The following is an 18,317-nucleotide window of genomic DNA, read 5'->3' as shown; positions in this document are numbered from 1 at the left end:
ATAGTTATATATAACTATTATAATAACAGCTCAGGGCCTCTCCGAACTTCCATAGTTCACTGCTTGAAAGACGTCATTTTAAAATGCAGACACACTACTCAGTAACCACTATGAAACTTCTAAATACGTTTCGTTAGTTAGTAAAATGAGGAACTGAAGTGTGAGCCCACATACTGACACTTTAAGTTTAAGCACTTAATTACGAGACTGTCTAACATCAGCAGCAGTTCTATTACGGAGCTTTCCTGAGTGGACAAAAGAGGAGAAGAGCGTCCTCTATACCCTGTAGCTGTTTAAAAGAGTAAACCCTCAACTCTCTCAGAGTCTGCTACCTGAGCCGCTCCTGCACCCACAAACAGACTGAGTTTACTCTCTCACTCACAGAGTGGGGCTTTATGACGAAACCTCACCTAAAACCTCCATTCCTGCAGAACAGACGTGTCTATAGTGCAGTCATGACACTGAGCGGATAAGATGAGGCTCTGTATTCTCCTGGAGCTCTGCAACCATGGCAGGACTCCACAGAGCACTGGGGATTCAATTAGGCCGCCGGAGCTTTAGTGCACTGAGCTCCACTCGCTCCACTCCCGCTGAGACTCTCCAGCAGCTCTGAGTCGCTGCCCTGCTGCTAACTGGCCTTGCTCAGGTGTAGTTTTTTTTAACCTTTAATTTAACCAGGACAGTCATTAAGAACATATTCTTATTTACAGTGGCAGCCTGGCAAGCAGCAGAATCCACTTGAGGAACAGAGGAATACAAAAGAGGGATAAAATAACAACAGAAAAGCAGAAGACAATGAGAGAATAGTCACAAAAGCAGGAGAAAAGTCGACAACAAACACCAAAAATTTACGGACACATGATGGGCCTAAAATAATCAGTTAACAGAGAAACAGGCACATGTATGAATGCAAATGTACTTTAACTAATTCTTAAAATTAGAAATTGAGATAAAGAATTCCAGTTTTAATGTTGTTTGTGCAGCAACTCACTGAAATGACAAGGAGCCATAAGACCTGGTGTTATACTTAGCAAACATTGGCCTAAAAGTCCTATAAATGAATGTAAACCAGTGTATATTGCAACGTGTGAGTAAGGAGGTCAAATTAACCAAAGAGTAAAGATCAGTGATGAGCTCTAAAATGGGCATTTGTAACAAAACAGATAACAGAATGATAAAGAACGTCAAGCTTCTGAAGTGCACCTCAGCATGCCAGTGTATAGACTGCTGCCCACAGTGCCCCCATCACACATCAGACATCATCAGACAGCACAGAACAGCAATGCAGAAACATGAAGGTCATCAATAGTCATCAATACAAAGCTAGAGGCTCAGTTAAGACAGAGGAGGATGATTTGATTGGATAAGAGTGGACAGGAGTCTTCTGAAGCTGCAAGTGTGCAGTACTGACTATTATTAGGGATGCACAATGATATAGGAATCATATCCATATCGCAGATAATTGCTTAAAAAAATCTCAGCACCAGACGGATGTTTAGATTTGACCAATATTTGAAACTGATATTTGATGATGTATTTACTGTACTTCAAAAGAGTGTTTAGGTGATCCTGGGCTTCTGTACTAAAACATCTGTGTTTTATTCATTTTACTGCACCAGTAACCCTACAGATATAAATATGATATCTCTCTGTAATCCTAATCCAGTAAGATTCAGTCTTAATTTCTACATTTTATAAATGTTTATATATCTGCATCAGCAGGTAAATACTGATATCAGCCCACAGTTCCATTTTAGTGCAGCACTGCTGTGTCTGATCCACTCAGACCAGCACAACACACAAACACACCACCACTACATCGGTGTTATTGCAGTGCTGAGAATGATCCACCACCCAAATAGTACCTGCTGTGTGAGGGTCCATGGGGGTCCTGACCACTGAAGAACAGGGTAAAAGGGGGCTAACAAAGTATGCAGAGAAACAGATGGACTACAGTCTGTAACTGTAGAACTACAAAGTGCACCTATATAGTAAGTGGAGCTGATAAAATGGACAATGAGCATAGAAACAAGGAGGTGGTCATAATGTTATGCCTGATCGGTGTATATGTAGCTGTTCATAGCTATGATATGTACTTTTCTCCATTTTTAGCCTTGTCACATCTTTTTGTGGTCTATAAGTGGATTTAATTTAAGCAGTAATACAGAGATGGCAAGTCCAGTGAGCTGTGCTGGAAGAAGCTGACAGGCGGAATGTCAACGTTGGACGACAGCTGTGGTGCATCTTCATTTTCTGTATGCTGCTTATCGTCTGCTTTGTCTGCTGTCCTATGTGGAACCTCGACCACAAGATAAACTAACATGAGGTAAAAAGCCAATGAAACAAAAGCATATTTTCTTTTGGGGGCTATTTTGAATATTTTTAAATATTCAAATCTGAATGTCAAATTTGACATTTGAATGAAATACATACTCCTAGTGTTTTTATACATATAACACTGTTAATTTATTTAATCCCCAATCAATTTGTGAATCAAACAAAGAAATTGCTGGTGTTCTCCGAGCAATGTACTGACCACCCCAGAGTCCAGACCTCAACATCACTGAATGCGTTTGGGATTACTCGGATGGTGAGAAGCAGAAAATGCAACCAACTTCTAAGACTGAATTTTGGAGGTATGTAAAAATATCCCTATAGATTTCTCCTGAAATGCTGTAATAAAGGTAAATAATGGACATTTAGTTGTTATGTTTAGTTGTTGAGGCTGCTGTGTAATTTTCTGTTAAACGCATGTTTTCTCCTTTTTTCCTGATGCTTAAAAATGAACACGCATCACAATACCGCTAGTTATGCGTCATTACTGAACGATTCACTGAAGTGAATCGTCTATAACAAAAGCTCAGCACAGAGCGAGACGCCACTGAGGTTCCACACTTAAGAATAAGCGTAAGTGTCTGTGAGCTTGTTAAAGAGCCGATGACGGTGTGTGTGTTAAAAAAAAGCCTCAGACCCTCCTCTGGGCACTTGACTAATGACCCCAACCCCCCAACGCAGGCCTGCTGAATAATGACTCTGCATGTAAACACACTTTCATGCACACACACACACACACACAAACACACTGGTACACACGCTCACCCACACATCCTCGCTGCTGTGTATGTCCTGGTGAGACGCCTCCAGCAACGGCTGCATGAATAAGAGCTCATTAGCGGGGGGCACAGGCTGCAACCCCCTCCCTCAGCACACTCCATCGGGCCTCCACAGAGAACTGATCCAGTGACCCTCCCCTCCTCAAGCATGATCAATATCTACTCTACACACACAATAGTTGTTTAATCCGGCGTCAGGTTTGTCCTTCTTGTAATTGGTTTCAGATTCATGGTATCGATGCACTGAGCAATGTGTTCCTGTGCTTCATAAAGGAAACACTGTGCTAAATAAATGTTTTTTTTTATGTGAAAAATACACCATTACAAGTAGAATATATATTATATATATATATTTCAGAAGTAGCAACTACAAATAATATTAAATAAATTGAATTCACTTGATTCAAATGTGTTCATTAATTTCACATAAATACAATAAACTGAAAACTAAACTGAAAGACATAATTATCACTTAAGCTAAAATTATCACCAGTAATAAAAAAGGTGTAGTTATATTAATAATTGGGAGTGGGCAATACAGTAAAAATATCATATCACAATACAATACACAAGTTGTATCACAATATTTTCTCACAAAGACAAATATAGTAGTAGTGCCATAATTAAATATCGCCATCAAAAACTCCAAGTACCATGATTTTTATTCAACATTTCTCATTCTGTACTTCACTAAAACCAATTAAACCAGATTAATTATTTATAATCATTATAATGAACATAAATAATTAAAAAATAAATTATTATTATAATTAATTAATTAATAATAATTAATTTGAATAATATTTTTTACATTATTTTTCCTTTTTAATGTGACATACAGTTGGTCAGTGCTCATAAATTACAATATCTACAATATGCTCAGAAAGACGTATTGTGTATTACAATAGTAAAATTTAAATTATAATGTAATAAATTATCATAGTGCCTACTCCAATTATTAATGATAACATAATATTGTAAATATTGTCACCATCCTTTATGCGGTATAAGAGCAAGAGGCTACAATAGTGGAGGACAGCAAATACACTGGAGCCCACAGTGAGTGGGCCCCCACATACATACTCACACAATTACACACCCATGATTCATAGCACGATCTGATATCATAACGACATAGATCACCAATACACAGACAGCCACGGCTATTTATCTATGTATCTCACTCCCATTTATTCATCTCCCTCTTGTTCATAATGCCTCTTATCCATAATAACCATTTTCAAACAGGCCCTTCACAACCTGCAATTGTGTATAATTCTAAAATCGGTGAAGTAGGTAGTCTAATGTAAACATTAAGGTTAACGTTAGATGGTGGTGGGTGGTCTGGTATGCTTTAAGAAGATCAACTGGTTTGACTCATAATAACAGCAAGTAAACAAGCAAATTACATTGTTTTTTTTTATTAACTGAAAGTATTTTTTGTAGAGAGGGGGCTTGTTTTTTTGCACTGGGGCCCTAGTTATGCCACTGGCTTACAGTATAGCAAATCACAAATAATAAAGACTTCTAAGGCTGGTTTTACATGGTGAAGCAATAAAAAAAAATAATCAAAGTTGCATGCAACACATTTGATTATTCCACTAGTTATCAAGTGTAGTGGCCAGTTTGTTTCCTACACTGTATTGTTCTGGCTAGATAAAGCCATCCATGATGTGATATTTAGCTGACATTTGCATTTTGTACCATTTTTTTTAGTCAAAAGAGGAGAAAAACCAAGCTTCATACATCACAGTACAACCGGATAACAACAGAACAAACGGTAGCACAAGCAGCTTCAAAAAGCAGTCATGTTAACTAAGCTGCCTGCTAGCTAACTAATTTTCTGGATAGAAATCAATCATCATATTGTTTGACTTGACCACATGGTACGTCTCATGTAGGTTTCAAACAAATAAAGTTGTGTAAAGGCCTAAAAGACGTCTCCAAACGTCTGTAGAGATTAAACGAAGGAATTCACTACAAACATATCACACCAGCCATTAGTCATGCAGCCTAGCTTGTTGACCCCACTTATCTTTAGCTGTGAGCGCACACTGTCCACTTACTTTAGACAAAAACAGGAAACCACTGCAGGAGCCGTTGCATGTGAGGAGCAGGACATGACCCAGACTGACCTTATTTACAGTAAGCAAGCTACTACTTAACCAAAGACAATACAGTCACTGACCAGCTCCGGCCTCTGCTAATGAGAGACAATACACTCCCAATATACTCTCTGACCAATTCTGTCTTGTATAATGAGAGACCATGCCCTTACTGACCCAATTTAAGCCAGCACTAATCACAGACTAAGGCCGCTGCTGGACAATATGTCCGGCAACAAAATTACACACTATAAGTTTTTGCAAACTTGTGCCACAAAAGACCCTTCACTGTTCAAAGTCAGTGGTAAAAGAGTTTAAAACATCTACACTATAAAAAGACGTAGAGAGTAAATCACTCAGACGTTTACGGAATCACGCCAACACATTAGCTACACTATGAAAGTGCCCATTATAAACATGTCTTAAATTTAAATGAGTTCAATAAGAACTAATCACCTAAAAGTTACCAGGAGGTCATTAATGTTTATTAGGTCTGTTTAAATGTTTTAGATGTAATAAGCTGAAGAAGCTGTAGGAGAGATGATCTGGCTAATTGTTTTATAGTGTGCTCAATTTTATTATCATTTTATTATCCTGGCCAATCAAATTCTCAGTAGAGCTGTTTAGATTTGGAATGTATTCTGAACTACAGTCGCCGTCCAAACATAATCAGATTTGACCATGAAGAGGATCAAGCAACACTAAATAGCACTATTAAGTAATGGTAAAACCCTATACATATATTTTCTGCTTCTCACAATCCAAATAATCCCGATTACAAATTTACACTCAAAGCTTGAGTTCTCTTATAACACTGAAAGGATGGACAGAAACACCTGCGGACAAATTGAATACTGACATATGTGATATAATATTTAGTGTTGGAGGCTTCTGTGTAATTTGCTGTAAAATATATGTGGTTGAATATATTCATTTATAAATTAAACAAAGGAAGGGTGCTCTCAGACTTTAGCACAGCACTGTATATAAATATATATGCTATGGCACAATTACCATAAAAAGTTAATCTGGCTGATCTATCTTTATAGTGTTGCTCAGCCTGTCTATTCATTTGAATTTACAACAGGTTCAGATTGGGTTTCTGTTCAGATGTTGTATTGCTGCGGTATCGACTAAAAATCTGTTACTATAAAAGACAAAATATTTTGTCCTCTGCTATTATGATCAATTGCATTTGTTCAGGAAAAATATATATTTTTCAATAAAGCGTAATTTTGTATAATTTTGGTTAAAAAAAGTCAAATGACAATGAAAACTCCGCTTTTTGTATGTATTGGCATGTCCACTAAAAGCAAAATCTGTATGTTGATAAAGCTACCATGCAGCTCGAATGATAGGGCCACAGCAGGCACACTTGCGCTACATGACAGTTCCTTCAAATCCATAACTGCAGGGGTAATGTTTCAAACGGCAGAGCACAATAGCAAAGACAGAGGCTTTTCTCTGAGAGGATCGATAATGAGAGATACAGACACAGAGGGAGGCCGCACGCTTTTGTAAGCAGTGTCATCTCATTCAGAGCTGATTTATGAAGACAATCTGATCCAAACGCCCCGCTCACGCTCGAGTTAATGAAGGCGATAAGGCCGCTCAGGCCTTCAATGATTCAAGAAGCACGGACAGGCCCAGTCTCCATTGTTCTATTGTATTGACTTCTCTGGTCATTGCAAGAAGGATTACAATAAAGGCAGATTCTGCTGAGGCATCCACTTTTAGAGGAAGACACCAAAATGTATCAATAAACATATCAATAAGCTATTAAAAGTATATGTCAGAAGCATACTTTAGTCTAAATCTGTACCAGGATCTACCTCCAGGATCGTAATGATCTCAGATGGCCTGATTCAACAGCCAAAATAACATCAAAGAAGGAATTATTAAAAAGGAGCACTGCCACTGAGCTGGCACTCCTATGGAGAAATATTCAAATAAGGATATAAGGAAATAAATAAATAAGTCTAGAAATAAACACATGTTGAGTCATGCCCATTCACCGTGCCACTCAGTCCTGCAGTGCAGATTTGAGCAGAGCTCTTTAATCAACAGGAAGCTGTGATTTTAATCAAACGGCCAATGGCCCTAACCAGCGGCCTTTCACTAATTTCTGGGTCCTGTGCAAATTCATTCTCCGTGAGCCCACATTAACACCTCTTCAACAAAAATCAACTGTATATGAAAATTCAGTATCAACCTATTCGCTTTGTCATTGTGCATTTAGTTCTGACAAGGGCTATCATGATTAACTGATTTAATCAAAGAATAATCAATTCAAATTTCCCTTCTTGATTAATCAGTAGTGATTAGTTGGCAATTTGAATGATGATAATGCATATCGTTGTTGTCGGAAGAAAACCTCGTATCTCCAAAATGGTAACTTTACAGGAGAAGGAAAAAATATACTCTACTTTTAAAAGTCAATAGAACCAGAATTTTTTCCAAGTCATTTTGGGCTGTTTCTTTCGGTCCTTTCTTCATGAAATTTACACACAATATAAAGGCTAACAGGCATTTTCAAATTATGTCAAAAACTGAAAAACGACAAAAACGGAGATACAAGGTTTTCTTCCGACAGCAGCGATAAATATTAAATTTCCCTACTTCGTTGCCTTACAATAAGAAACAGTCTGATAGATACAGTCATTTATATGCACACATAGTATTTTGATACAGTAATGACCAAAAGTCAGAGACCACTCTCAATTTATAAAGCTAATCCACTGGCATAAGGAAGAAGAAAGTCAAAGAAAACTGAGAAACTGAGACTCCTAAAACTGTGCAAGACCTAGTAGACCACCAAAACTGTCACCATCCGATAAACAGCACTTAAAGCTTTCCTCTTTGAGGATAATGAAGCTGCTTCAGACTTAAAAAATCCACAGGTGTATTTGTCCATCCTTCCACTGTGAGAACACAACTCGGCACTATGAGTCTGAAAGGATGTGTAGCTGTTAAGAAGCCTCACTGGGAAAAGGACATAGACCAAAAATGAAGGGAATCAAAGAAAGAAGCTGCTGGTGCTCTCAGAACAATGAATTGACCAACTCAATGTCCAGATGTCAACATTAATGAATGTTTTTGAGAAACTTTTGGATCATGAAAAGTAGAAAATGCAACCAACTTCTAAGACTGAACTTTGGAAGTGTAGAAAAATATCCCAGCAGATTTCTTTGAAACACTGAAAGCAAGTCTCTTGAAAAGAATGGAAGCTGTAATAAATGCAAAGAGTGGACACAGTAAATACTGAAAAAACTGACATTATACTTAGTTGTTGAGGCGTCTCTATAATTTCCTGCTTTTTTCCTAACGTTAAAAATGAGTACTTTGAAATTGAAACAAATCTAAGATGGTCTTTGACAACTGCACAGTAAGTTCAAGCTTTTAAAAGCATCATAGTTTTTCTTCAGTTAATTATTCTGGAGCTTTTTTAAGGCTATGCATTGTTTGTTATTGCTCAGTTAAGTCCATTTTTATTGTTAGCTTTTGTAAAAAACTTGATTAATTGACAAAATAATCAGTATATTGCTTGATTATTGCTATACCTGATTGTGGCAGCTCTATTTATGATACGAACATACTTAGAAACATATACACCAAAAACTTTTCAGACGAGGCCCCTTAAGACCCCTTAAGATCCACTGCAACTTTCTTACCTTGGCCTTGCCGGTGCTCTGGAGAATATGCACTAAAGCGCAGGCCATCTCCTCCTTGCTCTTGACACTGAGGGCCGGCTCCAGGATGGAACAAAGCAGCATGTAGTTATTAGTGATGTATTCTGCAAACTCTTTGTACAGCTCCATGGGGAGGATGCTCATGCTCTGGTAACGACACTTCATGCGCACCATGGGACCTGGCGTCTTGCCCTTATTAGGGTTCGGGGTGCTGACCGTGTACCATTTCTCCACAAACTGCCGCCCTGTCACCACCGCTATGGGCACGTTCACCAAACCGATGTAATTGTTCTTGTCCTTCTTTTTCTTTTTGTCTGTCTCCTTGTACAGGTGCACGGTGATGCTCTTGACTGACGGCAGGTTGTTGAACTCAAAGTGTTCGCCCCAGAAAACATTGTCCGTTTTGAGTTTGCAGGTAGTCCGTGCGTAAAGAGTGTCGTCCAGACACAGTTCGCAGAAATACTTTTTCTTAGCCGGCAAGTCCTTGGCCTCGATAATCCAACATTTGAGCATGTTCTCCACTCGACGGCTGTTGTCCTGAGTAAAACAAAGGCATGAAGCATTTATATCAGTTGTAATGTTAAGCGACCCTGAATGGACACAACTAAACTTATTCACTCTGTGATTTTTGACCAGTCACTTTTCATTTATATTAGAATTATGTTTAGACATGCACTAAATACAGCTACTACTTTTTAACTCTTATCTCTACTTAAGCACATGCATGCATAAGATCAAGCTTTTTATTAAAGATATAGATGAAAATTGTGTAATATGGTGTGTTGTGACCAGCGAGACAAATTCCTAAAATCTATTAATGCACACTATCTTTCGGACATTTGGAATCTCTGTCCACATTGATTGTTTTCCAATCTCAAAATTATTTGGCTGAAAATAAATGTACAGAATTTTTCTAATATGCTCGTCCTGAGTAATTTCACAAACGAAATAATTAGTAGAAAATGTAAATATAATGTACAGTTCTTATGTTCCATCCAAAGTATTTGGACTTCAAATGCAGTGAAAAAAACTTGAGGTAGATGACTTGACAAAAAGTGACTGTAAATTATCCCTTAATAATATCACTTTTTGTTGTTCCATAAATGCTTGAAATATTAAATAAAGCACCTAAAATACTTTCTAGCTTAAATTATTAAAAGGAGTAGTTTAGTGAAAAAATCAGATTTACACAATTTTCCTTTTATCCCAGATGTGGTCAATCAACCAAGACCTGTTTGGTGTCTAAATTTTGCTTCTTTACTTTTAAACGGGAGCTATGAAGCTAACAGTGCTAACAAATAATAGAACTGCTCAGTCTAGTTGATCTTTTTCACTGAACTAGAAATATGAACAAAACTTTGCCTCTATGGCCAACAACTTCAGACACCACCGGAGCTGGTATATTTACTGGAGCTGCAACAATTAATCGATTAACTGATTAGTTGTTGACTATTAAATAAATCGTCAACTATTTTGGTAATTGATTATTCAGTTTGAGTAATTTTTTTTAACTCCTCTGCGACACCAAACTGAATATCTTTAGGGTGTGGACACAAAAAGACATTTGAGTATGTCATCTTGAGCTTTGGAAAACATTTCGATCGACTTTTTTCACCATTTTCTGATATTTTATAGATCAAACAACTAATCGATTAATAGAGAAAATAATCAACAGATTAATCGACAATGAAAATAATCGTTAGTTGCAGCCCTAGTATTCACAAAGCAGTAGTAAATAAGAGGACTGATATTGGATCACATTCTTTTGTATTTATCATGCATTTATTCACTGTCACAAATCAGAAGAGATCAGCAGATCAGCACTCCTACGCCTGAGGTGGTTTGTGAAGAGATTTGGCTCGACTACACAGTGACGTAATACTGTGTCTTAAAACACACTGACTGGTCTGTGCAACCTTAATGAAGATCTGGATGCGCTTTGAGTGCATTGAGAGAAGTTTTAGTGATGTATTTTTAAAGAAACAATTTGGCCTGTTTGGGTGACTACTGTTTGGGTTTGTTTGCAGCACGATTTGCACTCCAAACGTCTTGACTGATTGACTACTTCTGGGGTAAGTGGAAAATTGTGTAAATTTGATTTTCCACCAAACTACTCCTTTGAATCTGCACTATATAATTTATTATTGAATTTCAAACAGCATTTTACTATGACAAGTGATCTCAAACTTTTGAACTAATACCGAAATGAACCTAGATAACCCCGAGTTCCACTTAAAATCTGCTGCTGAGTATCATGAAGGCAAAGTCTCATCAAAGTTTGCTCAAGAGTCCAAATCAGAGAGAGAACATGATAAAATGGAAGAAGCTGATGGACTCAAACTCAGTCCATCCCAGGGTTCCTCTGAGCTCTCAGAGCTCTTTGAAGTCGTGCACTTTACCTTGTTGGGATGCACAGCTCGCCTCAGATTCTCCATCCATTTCTCTCTCTCTGCTGCTGACCGGCAGGAGAAGCATTTGCTTCCTGTTGATGTAGTTACCTGTAATTACACATTCACCGACAGGAGGATGAGTGCATAATGGAGAGACAGAGGAGAGAAGAGAAAGCAGGTAAATGTGCATTAGGCTCAGGAGCTGTAGGTGAGTGCAGAGATCGGCCAGCTTTCATTGTGCTTTCAGCTCTCAGTCGGTGAAGAGTTCCCTCGAGTGGGGACTAATAACAATTGGACAAAGAATAGAGCTCTCAAATAACGTGAATAGACAGAATCCACTCCGATTAAATGCATTTATCTAATGCAATCAGAGAGAGACAGCAGGGATGGGGCAGCTGTAGCTGAAGCCTTTTGTCAGGCATTCTTTTCAAATTAACCGGAGGGAAAAAGGCTCCATGTAATACAGTGGCTTGGAAAAAACAGCAGTGGGGGGAAAAAAACGGTACTACGCACATCAGAACATTTTCACACGTACAGGTGTACGAGTTCTGCATAAGTGAATTATTTAGATGTACACAAAATCATTCAGTGGTTTAATGTGAAATGCTCTGTTTTAGAGAAACTGAGTCAGAAGTGTTCATAGGAATCAGACTTCTCAAGAGTTTAATGCCTCTACAAAGCTATGAATACATTACCCAATGTCTGAAACCAGTGGCAAACCATGACTATTAGAGCTAGGCCTTCAACTTGAGCCATAAATGTCAGAACTCTGTAAAAACAAGAGGAAAAAAAACAGCTCTACACTAATTCTAACGTCTGCTAGAGGTTATGGGATTATAGTAGTTTGTTAATGTTAAGCTAACAGTGATTCACATGGACATTTGTTGGCAGTTCTAGATCAAACACAGACATCTGAAGCTTGAAGACACTCCATGTTCTACTTGGAGCTTATGGCTGACATATTAGCATATGTTTTACACTGTAGTACTTTTACAGTGACTATCAGTATAGAGGCCTAGTATATAACTGCCTAGAGTGATATTTTTTCTTATGAAGTTGGTCCTCTCTGTTGGAAAAATCAGTAATTACACTGATTATTAATCTAACACCTTAGGGTTCCTTTTCAGCTCCTGAAGTCCTAACCAACAGGAGATCTACCTAGATATATCTACCTAGACAATTCCTGATTGGCCAATTTTCCACTGGCCGTTTGAAGAACTTAAACCTTTTGTTTCCATTCAAAACTTGACATATGAAGCGATAATAGTACTGTAAAAACTGCAGAGTTTAAATACAAGCATGATTCTAATGAGTAACAATGAACTAAAAATTACACACTTATACTTTTTAGTTCGCTAAAATTATTAGGTCTTCTCTGAACGCCTAGAAGACCCTGAGGGTTCTCCTTTGCCTGAAACACTGTTTTACAACAGGTTTGAGAAGGTCTTGGCATAAAACACATTTTTCAAACAAATTAATGGAGGAGAAAAACATCCTTATGGAGGTAACACATCTTTGACAGAGAACACACTTCTGCACATTGTAATGCACAATTACTGTTTATTTATTTAATGTATTGGAGGGGAAATAAAACAGAAATTGTGGCCTGTGCTAAGGTCACAGCACATTTTATATTTTGTTTTTCTCCCACCGCTGAACTCAGTAAAAAACAGTAAATGTGCAAAAATGTGCAATAAAATTTGCAGAACTATGCTAAGCTCCCTGTATAGGACGTGTTAACCCCTTAAAATCCCAGGCTTATTACATAATAAGCCTTATTATTCAATAACTACAGGGCCTTCAATGATGGCTGAGCTATTCTCAGGTTATATAAGTGTGTAATAAAACTTTGGGCCCTCCAGTGGGCTCTAGCCGTTTCAGGGGTTAACATGTTTTGACATAGAAAATATGCAAAACAGTATCTGACCGGGGATGTTCAAACTGTACAACTGCATATAATCTCACAAAAGACATGTTGATTCACTGGTCATTTTGTATAGTAAGTAAAATGGCTATTTTCTCATTGTGTACATTGTGGCCCCTGGTTCCTATCAGTACCACTGTAAAGAAATCTGAGTTGTAAGCTTCTTTACAGTGAACCATTTCACATCAAACCACTCTGAATGATTTTTTTAACATCTGAACAACTGAATTATGCAGATTTGCTTTTTTGGGAGGAAGGAGAAAAACGCCATGCTGAAAACCCTAACAGGGTTTAAGCTATTTGTTTATTTCGACAAAGATAATGATGCATTATGAATGTAAATTATGATATTAACAAGACTGACTGGCAAGAACAAGAATTAACACTAAGAATTAACACTAATTAATTTCACACAAAAGTGCAACTTGACAATATAATATGCATACCTTTCTTTGTGTGCCTCATGCATGTTGGCAACTGACTAATTAACAGCTCAATTGATGTAATATATTTTACTGAACTAATTAGCACTATAATATGCACTTATTAGTAATCACTGTAATTCAACCGGATTACATTTTATTTACTGCTCTCAATCTCCATATGAGGACACAGGCTTAGGACAAACGGGTAAACAAGCCAACCAAAAAGACTGCTATCAGTAATAACCCTTTGGCTGACCCTGCAGCTCTCCCTCCCTGTCCCTCTCTTGTGGTCAGAGATATGCAGATGCCAGCTGGCTTGATGTGTAGCAGCCTCTGAGTCCGTGTCAGCCAGTCTGGCCGCGCTCGGCTCCACTGAGCACTGATTGGGGGAAGTAGAGAGGAAATTCAGACAGGTGTGTCGAGCTGAAATCTGCACAGTGGGCCGCTAAGCTGAGCTGATCTCTACTAGCTCTGCGGGATGGACATCGATGCTGCCAGATGTTAGTTTGCCCTCTATTTGAGGCCTAAGTCCAGCTTATTTATTAATGAACGCATGTTTTTTTTTAAAGAGAATCTATTTTCTAAGTGCTGAAGAGCAGAGTTAGTTAAGGGTGGCCAATAGGGCAAAAATATAACATCATAACACTTTCTACACTGCACAATATGTTTCATTCTTTGTTTCATGATGTGTAGTTCTTTTCTGAGGTTTGTGAACAGGTTGGGATGGCAAAAACAGTCGTGCCATGTTTACAAGACTTTAAAAAGGAGTATTGTTTTTTAGTTTAAATCTGCAAAAACCAAACAAATAATAAATAATGAATTAAATAAGATAACATGCCGACATCCAATGAGCTGCTTGTTACTATACAGATGATGCAGTTACTATATACACTGGCTGTTGCTGTTTACAGGCTCTCTATAATTAGTCTAAGGGGTGGTGGGGGTGGTGGGGGTGACGACATTTAATGCTGTCGTGATAAATTATGCCACAATATGCTTTTCTGAGTGTTTTGTGAATATTGTCAGTACTTAAAGAACACTGGGCATAATTAGTCCTGTTTAATTGGATTTACGGCAGCACAGTAAGAACAATGCTGCATAAAAATCATCCTACTCACAGTTTTGATAGCATTTTCTAAATGTAGCACTGTTGAGCCTCTGTTTAGTTTGTGAACAAGTTGGCTTGAAACAGCCATGGAATCCCAGGTAATTGCTAGCTATAGTCCTTGCTAGCTTGCTTTAGCCCTTGCGTGCTAGCTATAGTCCTTGTTTGCTAGCTTTAGCCTTGTCAGCTTTTATTACCTGTGTGTCTGTCTCTTCCTGTTTAGTTACAGAGTAATTATTTGTTGGTCTACAAGTGCCTGTCTGGGTGTACTGACTTTAGATTCTCTTAAACTGGTGCTTTTCTCCTGGGAGGAGGGGACAGTGTGACTGTTTCGCGCACCTTCATTTACATCAGTAGGTATTTTATTGTCTAAACACACTTGGCCACTGCTATGTTATCCTCCGTGGTTGCTAAGATGTTGCTAGGTCGTTGCTAAGGTATACCCATTGGTTGCTAAGATGCTGCTATGGTATCCCAGGTGGTTGCTAACTTGTTGCTAGGAAGTTTGTATGTTAAGCCAGGTGGTTGCTCAGGTGTTGCTAAGGCATCCCAATGTTTGTCGATTTGTAAAAACAGAACAATAAGTTCAAAAAAATAAAAAATAAGAAGATAACAATAAACAGTAAGCTGGTTTTGTCAAGCCAAGTAAAATATTGGGATACATATTGTGTATCGTGAAAGAGTATTGTGATTATGAGTATATTTTTATGCCGTATCATCCAGCCCTAGTTTAAAACTGTTTTTTTGTTTGTTTGTTTTTTCTTGTCCAAAGATATGCAGTTGTTCAAGGTTCTAGAAATACTGATGATACCCATGATAAACTCAGATAAAAACACTGGGCATAATTTATCACAATAACAAACTGTCATTGCTGACCCTTTCTTATAGTGTCTAGTTTCCATCTAAGGGATTTTAGGCTAAAAATGTTTTAACAACTTTTTTTTCTGATCAATTAAGCAGACAAACCCCAATAAAACCGCAGGCATTAGTAGTTTTTGAACGTCCATCATTACATACAGCATTTCTATCAATATGACAGAAACACCAAAATTTGCAAATAATATGTTAATGCATGTTCATTTTAGCAAACAAAATGGGCCTAATGTCCATGCTTGTGGCTAACCGTGGCTCACTCTCTCAGACAGAGGTTACTGTGCACAGGAGTTACTACCCACAGCCCGTAGGGCAGGTCAGCCTGTTGGCCTAGAGCCATGCCATTTGTTTATGACACAGTGTATGAACACCAAAAGGTGGCATGCATGCAAATGTTACCCACAGACATGACCTTTAATAGGTCAATGACTTTGCTATGAGCCAAGCCTGCTGTGTGTTATACTCACACTTTACTATGTGCTATCATGAGCATCGGCCACATGCAAATAATTTACCATCACAATGGAACATTCTGCTACTGCACGAGATGCAGCACGATATCACTGACATGGTTATGATGCTCTAAACAGCTGAATTTCCACAGTGTTCCTTCACATGACTGAATAAAACGCCTGATAAACCATAGGTGAAGAGTCAGTGATCAGCAGACTGACCTCAAAGCAGAAGTCCTGTCCCAGGATGCTGCTGTGCACAGGTTTGATGAGCACCTCCTCTTCCATGCTGAGATCCAAAGCTTCCACCGCACTGCTGGGACTGAGCAATGACTCGTGAGACCGTGACTCCTTCAGCCTCGGCATCAGATGGGATCTGAGGAGGAGAAGAGCAAAGCATTCATCAGAACTGAGGCTTCAGGATTTTGTCATGATTTAGCTTTATTTATCGAAATGCAATAGCTGATAATGTGTCCTGTAAAGCGGTGAAAGAAACACGGTCACACGTTGGGCCATCACGCCAGAATTTCGACTTTGATACTGATACCACAATGAAGTACCACAATGCTCCATATTAAAATGACAACAAATGAATCACGTCTGTCATCATCTAAACTCTCAATGTTTACTTGATCAAACACAGAAATTTATTGAGATTCTTACACCCTTTAAAACACCTCTACGATAATGATAATTTCTGCTAGCGCTGGAAGAGTATGTTAGCACTAAGCTAACAACAATTTACACAAACATCTTTTGGTCGTTCTAGAGGAAACAGATTTTTGAGTCTTGTAAAAGACATATTAACAAATATTTCACCTTGCAGCAGTTTTACAGTGTGAGGAGTCCGGGCGTAGAGCTGCCACTGTTTTCCATTTCTAACAACTGACTGAATCACATTGGTCAGGCTACCAACTTTCTCACAGTCAGTGACATATCTAGGACTTCCAGAAGGCCTAAAGAGACTGTTTCCTCAAAAAGTGGCCCCACTTATTGTAAATGAAAATTTGATTAATTCCTAATTATGTTTATGGTCATTCTAACACTTTAGACATTCAGATCAGCTCCTGAAGTCCTAACCAAAGGTAGAGCTTGCCTGGCTGTATCTAACTAGATACCACCAAGAAAAACATCCTGAGTAGATAATTTTTTATTGTGTTTCAAGATTTCAACCTTTTTGTTTCCAACTCAAGATTAATCTAAAAAATATATAATTGTTACATCCCAATTTAAAACAGCTGTAAATGGCTTATACCTTATTTTTGATTAAAGCATAAGCCTCATGTGTTACTGAATAAAACTCTTCATCTGTATATTTGAGATATGCTATCGGACAGGGATTGGTAGTGATGGAATATGTGTGCTGACATGATGTAATCACAACACAAAAAAGGCAAATTCTGTTACAGTTTCAAAAACTAGACATCATAAAATTAGGATGGTTATTAGCAAGATTACATTAAAACCACTCATAGTTATTTTCCTGTCTGTGCATGTTTCTATGAGCTAAATTTGTCAGCTAAATGCAGATTTTGTCAGGTTTTCTTGTTCTTTTGTGAGAGTTGATCACTCGCAAGGGGAGAAAATACGAGTTACACTACCTCAATTTCAATCTGATAACCTGAATATCCACCCATAACAGTGCAAATAGTCATGTCATGGTTAAGAATGAGAATCACTTTTCAGCAGTTCACATGACTTTAAAATTAACAAAGAAGATGTAAGATGTAAACAAAGTCATTCATAGTGGTTTGATGTGAAATGCACAGTTCTACATTCAGAACTGTTCACAGTGGGGGTGATAGGAACCAGACATCCAAAGCATTTAATGCCTCTAAAAGCTCCCTCCCAGAAAGCTATTACCTGAAATGGTTATGGATTATTGCCTGTTGCCTGAGACACTGATGTATGGTAGTTTTGAGATAAGATTGTGGCATAAAACGTATTTCTCAAACCCATTTATAGTGGAGACATGCATGCATGGTATTCTAAGGCCAAAAGAAAGAGTAGTTTTTGAAATTTGACCACTTGTTAACATCAACATTACATAAAAAATTTTAGAAGACTAGTATAGGTTCACTGGTCATTTTAGACCTAAATCTAGATTTAGATTTAGTAAATAAAATGGCTATATTTGTGTAGACATGGCCCCTGGTTCCTTTCACCACTACTGCAAAGATATCAGTAAGTTTCTCAACAATGAACCATTTCACATCAAACCACTCTGAATGGCTTTGTTTA

At 38.0% G+C, this 18,317-nt stretch overlaps 1 protein-coding gene across 2 annotated transcripts in view; it reads right to left on the bottom strand.

Annotated features, from left to right (window-relative positions):
* Nucleotides 1-18,317, bottom strand: part of dab2ipa (DAB2 interacting protein a) — a 121,092-nt gene that overhangs the window by 31,657 nt on the left and 71,118 nt on the right. For both annotated transcript variants that reach the window (XM_036579389.1, XM_036579390.1), the window contains 3 exons: nucleotides 16,299-16,452; nucleotides 11,307-11,405; nucleotides 8,890-9,444 (listed from right to left, as the gene is read on the bottom strand). In XM_036579389.1, the coding sequence (XP_036435282.1) occupies nucleotides 8,890-9,444; nucleotides 11,307-11,405; nucleotides 16,299-16,452 (808 nt within the window). The remainder of the gene's footprint in view (nucleotides 1-8,889; nucleotides 9,445-11,306; nucleotides 11,406-16,298; nucleotides 16,453-18,317) is intronic.

The sequence above is a fragment of the Colossoma macropomum genome, unplaced genomic scaffold (assembly GCF_904425465.1).
Source record: "Colossoma macropomum unplaced genomic scaffold, Colossoma_macropomum, whole genome shotgun sequence".
NCBI lineage: Eukaryota > Metazoa > Chordata > Actinopteri > Characiformes > Serrasalmidae > Colossoma > Colossoma macropomum.
The sequence above is the reverse complement of the archived record's forward strand: the minus strand, read 5'-3'. Positions and strand labels throughout refer to the sequence as shown.